Source organism: Cynoglossus semilaevis, chromosome 13 (assembly GCF_000523025.1).
Source record: "Cynoglossus semilaevis isolate Cse_v1.0 chromosome 13, Cse_v1.0, whole genome shotgun sequence".
In the NCBI taxonomy this organism is placed as follows: domain Eukaryota; kingdom Metazoa; phylum Chordata; class Actinopteri; order Pleuronectiformes; family Cynoglossidae; genus Cynoglossus; species Cynoglossus semilaevis.
The window spans coordinates 11,960,508-11,978,257 of record NC_024319.1 but is presented as its reverse complement, the minus strand read 5'-3'; the positions used below and the strand labels follow the sequence as shown (position 1 = coordinate 11,978,257).

Here is a 17,750-nt window from a genome sequence, read left to right as displayed (position 1 = left end):
AACACCAAAAGAGAGATTTTTATTACGTTATCACTGAACAAAAATCATCAAGAACCAAACAAACATTTCAACAGCTTAAATGAAGTCCATAGAGCAGTATGAATTCATTAAATACTGCAGTAGTATTACACAGTCTCGTATACAGTATACTAGAAAAGCACAAGATGCAAATTCTACAATGTAACCCATTTTTAACATTCCGTCGGCTCGCTACACTGCTGCTCAACACCTCACACCTGACCTCAGGTCAAAGAAGACTCTGACATTATGATGTTTTATGGGTAAAAAAAAAGCTAAAAGTGTGACATTTGAAGTTGAGTTAAAACTTTCTGACAGTCACTGATAAGTCGGTGCCTGCAGACACTGCAGGGCGTACTAGTATCTACCAAGCATACTGGCTGATTGTAAGACTGATGTAGTGAGGAATCTGTTTAGTTTGAGAACCAGATTGAATTTAGTAGCCAATGCAAAGAGTCGATGAGTCACAGGTTACAGACTGGTTTATTGGGGTTATTTGGGCATCAAAATGAACATCTGAGGTTCAGTCTGGACAAAGGAGTATGCACGTATTTGTATCTGTGACATTGGATGTGAACATATACAGCTAACAAGGTCAGGTTATATCTTAGAAGATGGAAATTCTTTAAGAAAGAAACTGGACTCACTGTCACAAAAGTCACAAATTTGTGACTTTTCAGACAAAATGATTGGCTGGGCCTGCAGCCCACATCTGCTCCATACAGTGGTCTGGCTGCAGACTACTGTATGGAGCAGTCTTTTAAACAGCAAGAACTGGCACAAATAACCAGAACACCAGAAAAAAATTATTATGATAAGCTCCCAAGAGATTGTAATGTCTAATAAGGATGAATTCTAAAATAGTTCAGCCCATTTTGTTTTTGTGGCGCTGGTAATAATTTGTAAATAAGTTTATGTCCTTAATAGAATGAACTGGGTTCACTGAGCCACTGAAATATTTTCACGCCTCACGAAAGCATTCAACCAAACTTCAGAATTTAGTTATAATTGCTGTGTTAGAGCAAGTATCAACTTTTCTAAAAATTAATTAGAGGAATTAACATCTCTAGGCACAGACTAAAAGAGAGTGAGAGTCAGGCAGAGGGAATTAAATAAAAATGAAAAGCAGTGAATACAGTGTTAAGCTGCAGATGATGGAGTTCGTACCTTTATAGTTGATCTTAAAGCCAATCGAACCAACGCTCTCATCAGACTGGAGATGGAGCCACATCTGATGAGACATGCTGACGATCAAGTCTGGGACAAAGCTGCCAGTCAGCCTGAGGACGGAACGACCAGGAGTCATCAATATAACAACCACGTCTGGCAGTGGAAGAACTTTATACATAATCTAACCATTCAAATACTCTGGCACTTACACTTGTATTATTGTTCTGGAGTCGCCGACTTCCCCTCCGTCTCCAATGGTTAATGAATCGTAACCTATTTCAAGGTCAAACTCTTCAAAGTTAATCTGGATAACCTGTGGTGAGAAAAATAGAAAACACCAAATGGTAACATGTCAGGATTTGATACCCGTTAATTGTGTTCTATGGTGTTTTCTCAGTGTTTTATTTATTTCTGTTGTTGTCAAACATCATGTGAGATTTCACACCAGAGCTTCATCAGCATCTGCTTCTGGAACATGTCGGCCACATGTCATTAATTAATCTGAGAGAATGTAATTAGTCAATTAGTTCTCGACAACTGAATGGTGATTGTTACAAGTACTCAGAAATGAGTTACACATTTGTAAACTGTATATACTGTATATATATAATCGATACATATATGTACACATGCATACATAAATACATCTAAACTTATATATATATACATACATAAATATATATAATAATAAATATATAGATATAACTCTACTATAATTAATTGAAATACTTAAGAAAACCAAGAAGAAAACATCAACTTCCACTGTACATCTGAGACACAACACCTCATACCAGCTTGTTTTATACACCGCTGCTCACTGCTAATTATGTAGGGTTTTTGGGTAATTAATGACATAGTAAATTGCTATGGTACACACCTCATTGAAGCAGAGGACCATCATTAACACCCATCAAAGCTGTCAATCAAGTGTCAAAGCAATAAACTAATTAATATTGACTAATTACACAGATAGAATTTTACATTTTTTAAAAATTCTATCAGCCTTTAGTTTTGTTCCTGTCAGACTTAACTAATCCCTGAAATAATCACACGATAAACTCCCATCTCATCTTTGTCTAAACATTTGTCTAAAAACAACTGCTTCACTTGTTGGTGACAAACATATGACCACCATTGTTAGCGTCCTTTTTGTGGCCACTGGGAGAACAATGCCTGCTCAATATCCGTGTGAAACAGCTTCTCTACCATGTACGCAGAAGCCTAATTACCATAATAACACTAATGGACTGCGAACCAGTGCCAAGTCCACGGCTTGTTTGCTTAGGAGAGGACCACGCAGACCAGAGCTGTGGTAACGGCCAGTCCTGGTGAGTTCTGAGTGAGCACCAGCTGATTATAGTTTATTACAGTAGGAGTAGCATCGAATTTCACAGACACTCCTGTGCATATAATTAAAGGAGCGGCGAACCCACCCAGGGAAGCAGCAGCGACCATTAAGACAAACGGCTTTGACCTCTTCACCTTGGGGAAAACTTAATCTCACTCAATCATTATTTCTCCCCCTAGATGAATGAATTGAACGAGTCAATTATCCACAGCAACGGTCACTCAGGTTGCCCAGTGTGAACTAATAAGCAATCTCTGGCTATCTGAAGTAATAAGGTGCTCTCACAATGAACCTGAGTCCAGAAACACACATTTTCTGAGCAACCTTTTTTCAAACCTTGATAAGTCCTTGGAAAATAATGCATTTATATATGCGTATAAGACAGGAAATGCCCAGACACACAGGTGAATCCCTGGTGGAACATTGCAGACGCTGGAAACGTTTTCTTCCAGGAACGGTCAGAGTTAAGTCAGTGGAGCAACAGAAACATGCTCGTTAGTGTTTGTTATAAAACTAATGAGAATAAAAAATGAACAGCACTTTCTGAGGAGTCATTGAATTCAGACTTAATGGATTAATATGTTAGATTTCATGTTTTAGAGAATCATGAACAGCTCTGACAAGTACTATTCTTATATCTTCATAATGGGACTGCATTATTTTTTCATTTTGGTTTTCTACCCTATTTTAATACTAAAACCAAACATCATATTTTTAACCAAAAATTTGGTTCAAAATACTGACACTTGCCAGGGGTTTCACAAATCACCACCATAAAAACAACAGAGAAGCGGTGGTCGATCCAGTACCTTGTTTGGGTCACTGGCAGTGATGATCCACACACACTGGGAGTTACTTTCATACTGGATGGGGAAATTTGGGGAGGTAAACGTCCCCGATGGTCCCAGTAGATTCGACCCACATGTTTTGACTGCAGCAGTGTAAAAAGGAACACAAATACAATCAGAAAACATTCTTGCAGAACAACCGCACACTGACACTAACACTAATCGGTTGCATAAGCACCAAGTCACAGCTCAGATTGTTCCTTTAAATAATGATGTAAAAAGCGATGGTGGCGCTGTAATACTAGGTCTTTTGTTGCAGAATGACATTAAGGTAATGTACTGTTTGTACTGTAGAGGTACTGAGGAGGTCTATTAGCTACATTTCCATTAATCAAAATCTTAAAGTTGCTCCAGGTATTTGAAAACAGGGACAGCCTGTAGGATTGATAAGGCAGAGAGAGAGCTGCAGCAGAGGCTTTTATACATAATTAACAGAAATGAACTTCCCTGCATCTGCACACAGTCTGTATCCAGAGGCGCTGCCTTAATCAAACTGTATCATTTCTGGCTCTGGAGGAGCGTCACTCACCCTTGCACACGGGTCTGTGGTCGCTCCAAGCTGCGAAGACTTCGGCCACACGCTGGCAGGTAATCATTTTGGAGCCCTGTAGCACATGGTCTTCATCACAGGTAAATTGAGCAGTCGCTCCGATGCTGAGACAATAACAAAGACAGACTAAATGTCTGGGAAAGACAGCACTGAGCCAGGAACTGACTCCTGACCAGGCAGAAAAACTATATTTTACGCAAACAAGCATCTACTATAAAAATCAGTCAGTAAATTCACTAATGTTTTATTAACAACTACCATATTCATTTTCAACAGAAAGACTCTGAATGAAAAAGAGATTTCTTTTTGTATAACAAACTGTTTCCTCTGAATTTTACCTTCTTTTGTGCATGGACTTTGCATTAGCGGGTAATTTTCCAGTGTAAGTCTGTGAGGCTCCTTTTACAACAATAGACTTTTAAAGCTACATTTGTTCGCCGTGTCGTTTTGAACGGGATACAAAAAAGTATTTCAAGTCTGTTCAATGTCAAGGAATATGGCAGCAAAGAATTTATGTTTCCTGTGCCCCTGAAAGACCATGCGCTGTGTGTGCGGCAAATATTCTCTATAGTATTTGGATGAACTGCAGTCCCCGCAGGCGACTTCTGGAAATACCTGAAATATCTGCCAAATGACAGTTTTCAAACAGTTTTCACACTCCACACATTTTCTTTTACTACTTCTTCACAAATCCAAGTTCCTTCAATTCAACCAGTGAAGCACCAAATCACCTGAAGTCGGAGCCAATCCGTTTGCCATTCTCCGGCTCCCCTGGGTCAGGACAGTAATTAGACACCTGTTTGATTCCACCTTCATTCACTGAGTGAGAGAAAATATAAAATTATAGACCAAGAATGTTGAGAGGGAGACACTTTTAATTTTCTAGAGCAACAAAAAAAAAACTATCCAAAAAACACTAAAAAACAGTTGAACATCTGCCTGAGTGATTTGTTTAGGTTATCTGTTTTTCATCATCACCTAATGTCAGCTGTGGTAAACATGATGCACAGAACACAAAATAGCATTTATATGAATAACTTTGTATAAATAGATCATACTATGTATAGTCTCATATCCATATTAGTTTAATCCTTTATTTACAAACCTTATTTTCGAAAGTGTTTTTTAATGTTGTATCTGTCCAAAAAAGCACTTGAAACATATCAATCACTATAAAGAAAACTACATTTTTAAAATATTAATTTAATCAGAAACGTACAGTCCCTTTGAGACGACACAGCCCCCCCCCCCAAAAAAAAAAAAAAAAAAAAAAAAAAAAAAAATCAAGAATCATTGGTCCACATCCCCTTTACTTCTGGTCACAGGTTTTTATAGAACAGGAAATAGGAACTTTAATTGCTGTCTAGTTTGGAGGTTGAAAATAAACTAATTCTGGCTGTATGAACCTGGCACGACAGTAGGTCACATACACTGTGTTTCCACAACAACATGGTTTGGTAATTTGCAGAAAATGGGTTCTGGCATTGTCCTGCTGGAAAATAAATCAACAGAATTCCAGGGAAAAGTTGCGAACTGACATCGACTTTTAGTCTTTTTATTATTGATAGAACTCAGCCGCACGAAATATTTTTGCAGAAAACTATTGTTTGACTTCTTTACACAACACCGCCTCCAGATGTATTTTTGATGTAGTGGGCGACGGCCAGGCTACGGTGGTTTCCTCGATTTGGAGATATTCCTCCTCACTTTCTCCTATTTATCGCTCCACTTTACCAAATCCTATTTTTTTTAACCAGAGTTCCGGCTAAAAAACAGTGTGTACTATTATATATTTATACATGTATATACTGTATATATTTGTATATGTATAAACATATACACTTTAATCAATCAATCAATCAATTTAATAATGTAAATAAATCAAGAGTAGTGCTATAACTAACATATTTTAAAATAATATTTTGCTCTCCCCATCTCTCACTCTCTCACCCACACACACACCCACACACACCCACACACACCCACCTAAACACAAACAAAAGATCCCTCAACTCCATCAGCATTTTTTGACAACCACATTTCAGGAAGCGTATTAGCTTCCTACTTAGCTGTTGCAGGTTATAATACATTTACAGGTTCAAATATTTGTGATGAATCAACTGAGCAAACCGAGCATCTCTACGCAGTCTTTTAAATTATATACAGGACTGTCTGGAAGAAAGAGATTACAGGCCTTAGCATTATTCACGTCTCTATGTGGAAGTGGAATCAGTGATACATAAGGTAATAAAGATAACAGCCACTTATCTACGCAATCTTTAGCACCGTGTGGAGTTCATCTACAATTCAACTACAGATTTATGTGGACGAGAAAGCTGCACAAGCAATTAGAACGCATTTATGACACCGGTGAAGGTGTACGCCGGTCACACAGCACAAAACGCACGAATCCGAGGATTTTGAAGATGGTGCTAAAACAGTGGCCTTTTGGATTGATATAAATACATTGGCCTGGACTAGATAGGTTTACAGAGAGTGAGACTGAAACTGCAGGAGAACTGGGATATCCTAAAGAAAGGAGTGCACCTCTGCAAATATAGTACTACAGCCTAATTCCATCAGCAAATGATGCAGCAAAAAACAGACGAGAAAAGAAACAGAGACCCAGAAAGCAAGTTGGACATAAACAATGAAACTTAGAAAAGAAGATGTTGTGTAAGAAAACACAAGAACTTACTCAAAGAGAGTTTGTTGGTGTTCTCCTTCTCTGGTAATAACTTGACGCCTCTGGATTTCAGCTCTCCTGAGCTTTTCACTGGGGAAGAGCAGGACAGAAAGAGTTCATTAGACGACATGAGTTACAGTAATAAATATGAGAAGATGCCATACAAGTGTTTCCTTCAGTGAGGAACAGCAACATGGAATTGTTTTCTGAAGAGAGATGAAATCAGTGGCTCTGATTCAGTCCTGAGGGTTACTTTGGAAATTCTATAAAAATGTAATTAGCTTTCCATGTTTGTCTGTTCATATAACTCAGACATATTAAACAGTGGACGGAAATTGATTGGAAAAAAGTCAATTTAATTTGTGTAGCTAGAAATGAAGATAATGGGAGGAAACAAAGCCACGGGATGATTTAAATTGTGAAGCATCTTCGTAGGAAACAGTGCTAACAACGCTAACACGCCCTGTAGCCATGTCATCAGCAAGTATTTTGTTTTTTTGAAAAGTGAGGTATCTGGTTATGGTTTTTATAGTTATTAATATATACATTTTCTTGCCTTCATTACACTATAAGGTGTGGCTGCCAAAAATATATGATAAACATGTTTATTGTATTTAATTAAAACCTTTAATGCATTTTTACCCTTGGGAAGAATTTGAGGCACTGTATATCCAGTAACTCCACACACTATTCTACTACAAAGTCCATACTTTCCATACACATTGCCTATTTTCCTTTATATTTTTCTATATTAAAAATGTCATCATTTGAAAGTGTGAAAGACATGAAAAATGTTGGAAACGATTAATTATGATCAGTCGTGAAAAAATTAGTTAACATTTTTATCCAACTGTTAGCGCTAATTAAAAATAAAATAAAATAAAACGTATTGCAGGTTGGATTTGGTTCAGTGTCAACAAAAAACACCTGAAGATGGAAAAACGGTGACTACTGCTGCTACAGAGTCCTGATGCGAAGAAGCAGCTTGATACTTAGATACTGTGAAAACATGGCCGGCAGCGGGTGCACAAACACAAACAGGTTTTTTGCCACTTACCAAAATGCTTTCCTCGTAAAATACGCGCCTGTTTAATCTGGGATGTCTTAAAAAAACACGGTCCACGTAGATAATATAAAATTACGACAAAACCAACATTGTCAGCTTTGTATTTGTTTTTTTATTTGAAACAGTACGTAATTCACGCAAATCAGTTTCCATACAGAGGAGGCAGTTTAATGGAAAGATAAGTGACAACATATTTTCCTAACATATGGTGCGGAATTTGAGTGGCTAAAAATTGTGTTAATTTTATTTGTGACGGTATTTTTTTTAGTTTAGCGACTGCTCAAGCTGATTCCCATCAAGTCGTCAGTGAATTCAAGTATTTTCAAGCAGTTTGCAGAATATTTAAAATATGATATTTAAAAAAACCACAAAAGAAAACTACAGTGCATGACTTTAAAAAAAAAATCTGGATTACTCCTGAGGCACCAACATAAGGACTGCTGTCTGGTCTTCACTAGAGATGTTTCTGCTTAACATAAGGACTGCTGTCTGGTCTTCACTGGAGATGTTTCTGCTTAAAATATATATATATATTTTTTTTTTTACCTCAAAAGAAATTTTTATGAAATTATTTCTATAACATAATCTGAAATGAGCAACACTGTATGCAACAGACTGCAAAAGGTCAGGCTTTAGGAGTTTTTGAAGCAAAAACGCTCTCAGGGCCCCAGTTTATTGAATTTCTCGTGCTGGGTTTTTAATCAAAGATAGTTGCAGAGTATATGAAGTAGCTATTGCTCAAATATTTGATTAACGCTTCTTTGAAGTCAGTGGTTTGATACTGTAAAAGCCTTGGTGGCCTTTACTGAGAGGATATTATTATCTGCTTGATATTCAGTTTACAAAAGATCAAAACATCTTTTTGCAATTACACTGCGTCCTCTCTGCGATTATCAGTTCTTACTGAGAGCTGAGGCCTTTATTAGGAAGGAGAATGATGTCATCGTGTCTTACCTTGATACTGAGCCTTGAAGCCTTTATGGCGGTGGTTGCTTTCTGTCACGAAATGCAGCCGAAGCCAGTTCTTGTTGCTGATGATGGGTGCGGGAATATTCACTCCCGTTAGCCTGAAAAAAAAAAAGCCACAAAGAGAAGGAAACAAATTAGCTGGCTCGTTTTTATTGCAACTACACAGGTCTTTGGTCACTTGCTGTGGGGGAGTCTGGAGGTGGATGCGGTCAGGATAACAGAAACGGTCTTTTGTGCGTAGCAATCTAGGGTTATGATAGGGTTGCGTTTTTGTCTTTGTGTCTCCGTAAGTGTGAGATCAGAGGTTTTCGTTCAGCGTGTGGCCATAACATCGGTAATGCTGTAATCATACAGATTTAAAGCCACCAGGAGCATTCTCATTTGTCTTTTCTCTACTGCTCCGCTCTCGCTGCACCACACCCTGTCACACCACAGTTACTATAGCACACAATTGTACACAATGTGTGCTTTTGTGCCATTTAAGCCATTAAACAGAGGCCATGGACAGGCAGGAAGTCACATGATATAGTGAGGACTGTGTTGCCAAATTGGCACAGAATAAAAACAGAGCTATAACTCATTGTTGGTTCGGGTCTGTGTGGTGACAGCGTTTGCTTAAACGTGTGTGTGTTTTTAATCTCTTGTTCTGATCAATTTGTCTGACATTTACTACAGAAACTAACCAGAAAGACATGGAAAGAAGAAGACACCTCCATACTCTGAGAGAGAGAGAGAGAGAGAGAGAGAGAGAGAGAGAGAGAGAGAGAGGAAAGAAGAGAGACTTTTTAATTCACATTTTAAATGAAGGACAACCAGTCCAGCTGTGTTTATTATTGTTGACCGATGTCAAGGCCACACTCAAGTAAAAGCCAATGCACGAGGTCTGGCACTATGACAAAAATCTATTGACTATAATAAGTGAATATGATTTAATTACTGTAGAACACAACTGTCCGTGATATGAACGCCTGATGATGTCATGGCTAATAAATACAGTAAGTAGGGACGCAGCAGTATGGAAGCTGGTCCAGGGATCCAATACTCTGTAACAACTTTTCACTTCAACCATCTGTGTACTGGTCAGCCACCGTGCCTCAATGTAGTTTATTTTTACTTCATTGTTTTCTAATATTGTTTTAATTACCTACACTTAATTAATTTTGGTAATATTTTTTCTGATGTAAAGAAACTGTCAATTTGAAAACTTTAAATTTGCAAAAAAAAACTGAAATATTTAGCCACTACTGCACCCCAGGAATAGGCTGATGGGTAAAATGCAGAGGAGAAATTATATTGTGTTTGTATATGTGACTGTATATGTATATGAACAGGATTCTTCTTCACTCCCTCTTATTGAAACCCAACCTAAAGTACGTGTGATGGCACAGAAAAAAAAAAAAACTCGTACTCATATCGATTCATAAAAACATTGCACCAATTCAATCCTTGTAGTTATATTAAGAAATAGGTAAATAGTAATGAATGTGTATTGATGGATGGAATCAAGTGAATATTAGCCCTTATTGTTAGTATTTTAATTTCTAATTATCCGCCTCAAGGGAAATTAGTGTTTTAATAAAGGCAATCAGAAAAAACATTGATTTTCTTACAAAAGTTGACCTTTTCTCTGGAGAAGCACATAATTGATAATATGCTAATCACTCAGGTGTAAGGGCGGAACAAAAAAAAAAAAACATCAGCCTGCAAGTAACCGTACTATTTAAAGGACATGACCTATGTTTTCCCTGGAGTGGAAGGTTGAAATTATAACAAGATTCCTGCAAGTAGTCTAAAAGAAAATAGATAGTGACAATAAAGGTAAAGCCATCAGGTGCTCGGATGCTCCAGGCAGCACACGAGTGATGCTACAAATTTAGGACCAGCAGAGGTGAAGTTACAGGTGTCACAGTAGTAAAATGCGATCGAACTGGTGAACGATGATGTGCCATCAACAGTAAATAAGGCCTTAATGACAGCTCCGAGTCGACCTCAGAGGATCTCCAAAAGCAGAAAAGCCTTAATTTTTAAAATAACTGTCAGCATGCAGAAAAAATGTCTCGGCGGGGAAGTGGAAGAAGATAAAAAAATATATAGTGTGACATTATTTTGACACCAACTATCTATGGTGGTAATGTATTCCTTACAGCAAGTTTGCCCCATATGCACATAAATCTGTTCAAAGAGCAGATGTCAGGGACGATTCACAGCATCTGATGTGACACCAGACTGTAATGAGCTGCAAAACAAAGTGTTAAAATATATAAAATATCCACGAACAACGCAAAGTTGGAATTGCTCTTCATCTGATAACTGGATGATACAGTTGATGTTTCATTTATACTATGTTGTCTCAAAGAAAAAAAGAAAATTAGCCAAAGCTAAAGAGGTACAAAAAATAAATCAGAGCTTCTTTGCAACATATTGATCCACATCAGTAGTACTTGTCATTGTAACTGTCATGAAAACAAATGCATTAGTGTTGAGCAGAGGGCTGCCCAGTTTCCTTACAGCAGATAAGAACAAGTGGCTGCTGTCTGCTGTTTTCCTCCAGTGAATACTGAGTGACAAACGACGGCAAAGCCAAGTCGGAAAAAATGGATTCTTCACATAATTCAGCGCTGCCGCCTATCTCTGAAGACGGATGCTGAGGCCACACTGGATGTGTGTGCAGCCACGATTTGTCGTGTCTGCCCCGTGTCCATCCCTCACGGAGAAGAAGGCTGCAGTCAATCTGCTCCTCTGCCAGCAGCATTAGATTTTTTTTTCATTAAGATTGTGCCATGATTTTCGTCAGAGTAATTATTACTTCCAGAAATGTGAGCTTTTAAAATGATCGTAGCAGATTATTTTGATGTGGATATCTGCAGCTAACTGTTTTGTGAGTGTACATAGAGTATATTACATAGAGTGTAATAGAAAACAAATATGTTCATATATTCAGACATAACTTTTCAACTTTGATATGGAAGTTATAACTCTAATATCTGACCGTTGTCTGCTAATATTTTCAGTCTAGTCCATGCACCATCTCTGTCTGTTATTGGGTTGATGTTAAATTCTTTCTATGCCATGGCTCTGAGAGGATTTAGGGCTACATTTCAGCCATTGAGAATAGATGGACAGAGGAATTTCCACATCCTTTTGGTACTGATGGACTTCACAGTTCCAGAAAGTGCAAAGAAATTATTCTAATTTTACAACAGCGATAATAACAATACATTATAATAAAGTAAAATAAGGGTTAAATGAAGGAAAGAAGAGAAGAAGAGAACAACAACATAAGGCAGCAGCGTCAGACAGAAACCAAAATCAATGGTAAAAAACAGCCATAATCCTGAACCTCCAGCACCTGGAGATTTGTAAGGTCATAAGGTCAGACTTAGATAAGCCTAAATCCTCGGTGACCTCATTTACTTTTGCAGACTGAGGCTGGTTTTACTTATGTGCCAAATGGATAATGAGCGATCAATTGCAATTTCTCCAAAAATGACAGGGCCTGCTGATTTTGCCTTTTACTCCCAACACATATTCAATGGAATATGACAAGCAGGAGTACTTGTTTGAATATATTATGTGCTCTCTTTCCATAATCAAAAAATTACTCCCTCTGCAGGAGATATACAACTTGCTGCTCGAGTGCGAGCAGATTGCCTCCTGAAAACACTAAGTCATTTGTTGTTGTGTACCCAGTGGCCTCTCACATTAATTGCCCAGGAGAAATACCTGGGTCAACTGTCAATTTAATTCCCTTCTTTTAATGAACGTTTTCCTGCCAGCATCATGGCAGGGGTTTTTTTTTTTTTTTTTTGGCCATATTTTTTACCTGACCCTGAAAAAACCATCAATAAATTTAAGACGGAAGACACGGAATCTACTGCATATGGTAATTACAAAGGGCTTGCATATTGTAATTTTCTTTTGAGAACCTTTTAGCCGCTCGACTGTAAAAGGAATCTTCCTATTCAGTGGACGGAGCGTGAATAGGCAGGTTCTTTGTTCTGTAATGACAACGAATCAACTCAGCCACTTTTGATTAAAATGTTGAAATCTGCAAAGACACTCAAAACAGGAAAGGGTGAGTAGGTGGGAATCACAGAGAAGAGCCTCACTCTGTCCCTGTTAGTAAGTAAACAACTGTATCTAACATCTGTCTTTCAGGGTTTACACCCAAACTTACATTTGAAATGATAAGTGATAAATAATCCACTGCTTGATGTTTTCCTCTCTCTCCATCCCTCCCTCCCTCTGAACAAGGCTGTACAATCAGTTTAAAGGTCAGGAGAAGAACAAAGAGCTGTTCTCTTTGGTTTAGCAAGAGTCTGATATTGACTCCTGCGAAAGGAAACGGATGTTTTGTCGCTCTGTTTACACAGTGACTGACGTGTGTCCTCGCCTCACCCTTGCCCAGCATGACAATAACAAAATCAATAAACTCATTTGCAGAGATCTGATAGAAATCTTCAATTGATAAAAAAACGAAAGCTACAAAAGTGAAAAATATACTTCCACACCTGCTTTATCTAATATTCCCACTCAGAGAAATTAGAAATAATTTCTAAACCAGCCTTTAAAGAAAAATGTTTGGTGAAATTGGCTGCTTAAATAAAACATGAGTTTCCATTTCATAACAACACATACTTTACCTAGACGTGTCGACACTAAATGGTTTATTCACCTCACCTTTCTCTGAATGGTTTGGTGTTTGTTGAATGAAAAATAAATCTAAGAAATGATACTAGAGAAAACAAATCAGTAGAATGGAAGTAATTAGCGTTGTGCTAAAGTGTGCTTGTTAATGTTAAGGGTTTTCAGCAAAGTGTTTTCTTCCAGACGCTAAGAATATATTCTAAAAAAGGCCCTCCACTGCTTTACTGTTTTCAGATTAGTAAAGTATCTGTAAGTAAAAGAGTAAGATTTCCTTTAAAAGTGAGCGTTTCATTTTTTACGTCTAATTTCATCTGACTATTCAATGTGTCAATAAATTATTATTTTTAATCATTTAATTTGTACATTTTTTTCAACTCACTGTTTTCAGATTAGTAAAGTATCTGTGAGTAAAAGAGTAAGATTTCATTTAAAAGTGAGCGTTTCAAAATCTTTTAAATCTTTTCATATCAAAAGACTATGTCAAAGTGGACATCGCTACTGCGTCACAAACAGTGACCAATTTAGCTGTCAATCAAAGGAGGTCACCGCCTATGTGTCATCTACTATATAATTATTTATCTGAATCGGATTCTAGTTTGAATAAAAATAGAAAAACACTTTTAACCAGTGATGGTTGCTGTTGTATTATATAAACTTTCAGTCAAACATACGCTGCAGGGCAGAGTAGTCACGTTTTTTTTTTCCTCAGCAGAGTCACTGCTGTAGTTTCACAGATGGCTACAAATGTCAATGCAAGCTCTATACGTTGCCTGCTTGTAGAACAGCAGGTTCTGGGAGGACAACAAGGTAAATAAGGTCACATGTTTCATCTATCTGCCTGAAAACGGTTGATAAGAGGTAATTCAGTTTGACTTTGAATGCCGCCTTCAAGCCGTCAATCATCATTAGCCACGTCTATCCCTCTAGGGTAAATTGACAGTTTGCTTGTCTCTGGCTATAGCTGCTGCTATATGTTAGGATGCCTGAAAGTTTAGACGTCCAATGGCCTTGTGCACAGCCAACGACGCTCGTAAAAGACGAGCAGCAGGAGCAATGAATTTTACGAGTACCACAGAACTGTTGGCTTTGAATGGTGTTTGTTTGCTTGTCTCTTTGTTTACCTGACCAAGTTGATGCTATCTGTCTGTAAGTTATGGCTCCACTGCGCTCACGCTCGCTGGGTTAGACTCTGATTTCCAGACTTGAAAGAACTCTGCTCGACATCTTCTGACATCTGCAGACTTGCAACATCATTCTGGCATTTGATGGAAGGAGACGTGCTTCTCTCTCTTTTACCCAATTAAAAATATTGCATCATGAGAGTTGTCCTTCTTATAAACTGAACTTAAAAATAAAAATGTATTTTGCAAACAATCAGTTTTCCAGCCACACACTGATCACAGTAAATTACCCTACAATTGTATTAATGCCTAACACATAATTTACAAGTTTATCACATTCATCAAAGTAGAATGGCATGAACTCCATTATTGACTATTTGATGCATTATTTCTAAAAACGTGTGCATGAGAAAACTAGAACTTGTTTTAAAATAGTATTGAACCATAATTGTTTCCTTTTTTACTTCAAACTACACTTTTCATCCTCCACCGCTGCACACTATTGTTTTTCATTGGAAAGAAGCCAATTCCGATTTCAAAAGCCGTGAGTGACGAAACCCCCAAATGCGACATACATTCAGTACTCTGGTGTGGATAATGCTCATTGTTACAGAGAGCAGATGTGTGTGTGCAGCAGCCAGTATGGAAATGCAAAAACAATCGTATGGAAGTGAGTTTTTCATTCTTCTACTTCGGTAAACTACTGCTGCTTTTCATAAAAAAACAGTAGCTTATATTCAGAGTGGCTTTAATGACGCATCAGTATGATGGACCCTTAATGTAGTGCAGCTTATAGTGGGTGTGGCTTTATTTCCACAACAGACTACACCCAGTACACCCACCTCATGCATGATTCTTCTGTTCCACTGATGTTTACTTACATGATCATTTACTGAGCTGCAAGAGTGACATAAAGTCAACTGAAACACATCAATGTCCCCACCTTCTGGTCACTCACGTTATTTTTTTGGATATGTTGAATATCAGCAGTCGTATCAGTAGGACGTGTTCACCTCTGCCTGTGACGTCACACTGAAGCAGCAAAGATCTAAGCTTTGTGATTGATTAGAGCTTTCAGCCAATTATAATGGATGTCCAACAGGATCTCCTTAACCTGGAGAATGTTCTCATCCACAAAGATAATACAGGAGGTGGACAGCATTTCAAACCCAATTCATATTTTTTGGTTTCAGTCAGAAGCTTTACACGGAGACATAAACCAAAATGTCTAAAAGCTGCTTTTTAGACAAAACTCTATTTGGTCCATGATTTGTAGCACGTTTTCATATTGATTGGAATTATGCTTGAGGGAACCATTTGTTATTTTACTGACATGATTTAATTTCTTGTCGTTTAAGGCAACACATGAATATCCCCCACATGTATGTCCAAGAAAATTCATTACGCATCTCATTTACATGGAGGAGGTAATTCTTTCTTTCTCTGTGCTGCAGCCTTCGACACAGTCTCCTGACTCCCATGGAATAGTACACAGTATGTCCAAAACCTTCCTTCTAATCCTTTGTCCCCTCGAATGTCTTAATATCTCATTAGGCATTTTTTTTTAGCAAAAGAACTAAGACAGACCCTGGTGGGCAGTGGCCTTGTGTCACCAAGCCCACCTGCTCCCCCTAGACTCACCTCAAAGCTGACAGTGCTCCGAGAGAGGGAATACGGAGAAAGAAAAACACTTTTGTTCTCCCTGTAACCACTCACTGCCTTTTGAACGTCCATGCACTTTTTACCAGGTCATTCTCAAACACATTCAAGCACTTTTAAGGACCACTGCCAACTGTTTCAAGCACTGTACAGCTCTAAAAATGTACTTTTGTGTGTCCCAGGCAGAGGTGTCTTTCAGTTCAGACTCTTATACAGATTCTAATGTACAAACTAAAAGGCAACTTTTCAGTCCTAAATAATTGAACTGTTTTTTTAACAGGGCAATTTTGAAATTTAAAAAAACAAAAACAATCCAGCTGTTTAAATACCAGTATTGAGTCATTTATCATATATGTTAAAACTATAATTTTACTAAATATTGCAGCAAATAATCATACAGGTTTCTAATATATGGATCATGCAATAACCTCCTCTGTTGTCTTTTATTCTGAGCTGTTAATATTATGCAACTATAACTACTTCTACCTACATAATAATAATAAAAAACACAGTAACAATATTATTCATTGTTATAATTATTATTATTGTTAGTAGTAGTAGTAGCAGTATTAGTAGTAGTAGCAGTAGTAGTAGTAGTAGTAGTATTGATGGTATTAATACCAACCAGTTTCTGTGAATCCCATGTTTAAACATCCGTGCACTGCATGAATACTCGTGTCCACATGGAGATAAACTGATTTGTCTTATAAACTGACTTTGATGAAATACAAACACGCAGCCCCTGCTGCTCCACAACTCAACTCACCAGATGGTTGGTGGTTCAGATCCTTCCACTTCCAGGTAGTCTGACTTCTCCTCCATCTGAAACTCGGTGAACACCAGGGAGATGGTGTCACCCGGATCTGCCAGGATGGTCCACCTACACTCTCCACTGCTGCCTAGGCCTCCAGCATTTCCTCCTCCGCCCGTACCCAGGGAATCACCACTGGGGAAATCGAAGCTGGAGATGAGTCCGTTGGATCCCCTCAGGGTGCCACCGCACGTGTCCTCCGCTGTCAGTCACACAGAGGAAATCCGGGCAGCGAGGGCGCAGGCAGAAAAAGACACATGGTCTCTTGGTTATTTCAGAGCTATTATTCAAAGTTCAACATCAAAAAGCGGCTGCAGGCGCTAACCATCTGTACCTGTTTTCTCAGAGAAACGCACAACAGAAAAAGACCAGTGTGGAACCAGGAGCTAGACTTAATTCTTGCTCCACACATTAGCATCTGTGGTTGGTAATAAACACACTCATTTGCTTGTTAATTAATTAATCATTGTAATTCTCAAATTATGGATCGTGACAATATGCAATACAACAGTGGAAAAATAACTTGTTTTCTTCACAGTGGAGGAAATCCTGACATTCATGGCAATCGGCAGAACTACATTACCAATTAATTCTGGATAATTTCACGGGGAATTTCTCGGGTTTTTTTTTTGTTTCTTCTTTCATTGTGAGCGCCCCCCCCCCCCCGCTCCCTCACCCCTGCCTACTTCCTCCATCCAAGAGTAAGTATTTCATCATTATGTCTTCAGAGCCCCCTCATATTTCAGGAAACAAACAAATAGTGATAAACAGGGCTTATAATGCTGTGAAATTGTGTATTTTTTTCAGTGTGGGAGCGGCGCACATCAGCTGAATGTTAATGCACTCCTCTATAACAG

At 38.2% G+C, this 17,750-nt stretch overlaps 1 protein-coding gene across 1 annotated transcript in view; it reads right to left on the bottom strand.

Moving 5' to 3' along the window:
• LOC103388616 (CUB and sushi domain-containing protein 3) overlaps positions 1-17,750 on the bottom strand; it is a 189,517-nt gene that overhangs the window by 124,661 nt on the left and 47,106 nt on the right. Inside the window, exons 5-12 of the mRNA XM_025061476.1 lie at positions 16,849-17,095; positions 8,641-8,753; positions 6,633-6,710; positions 4,666-4,753; positions 3,914-4,038; positions 3,346-3,467; positions 1,398-1,501; positions 1,186-1,298 (exon numbers count right to left, since the gene is read on the bottom strand). Of these exons, the coding sequence (XP_024917244.1) occupies positions 1,186-1,298; positions 1,398-1,501; positions 3,346-3,467; positions 3,914-4,038; positions 4,666-4,753; positions 6,633-6,710; positions 8,641-8,753; positions 16,849-17,095 (990 nt within the window). The remainder of the gene's footprint in view (positions 1-1,185; positions 1,299-1,397; positions 1,502-3,345; positions 3,468-3,913; positions 4,039-4,665; positions 4,754-6,632; positions 6,711-8,640; positions 8,754-16,848; positions 17,096-17,750) is intronic.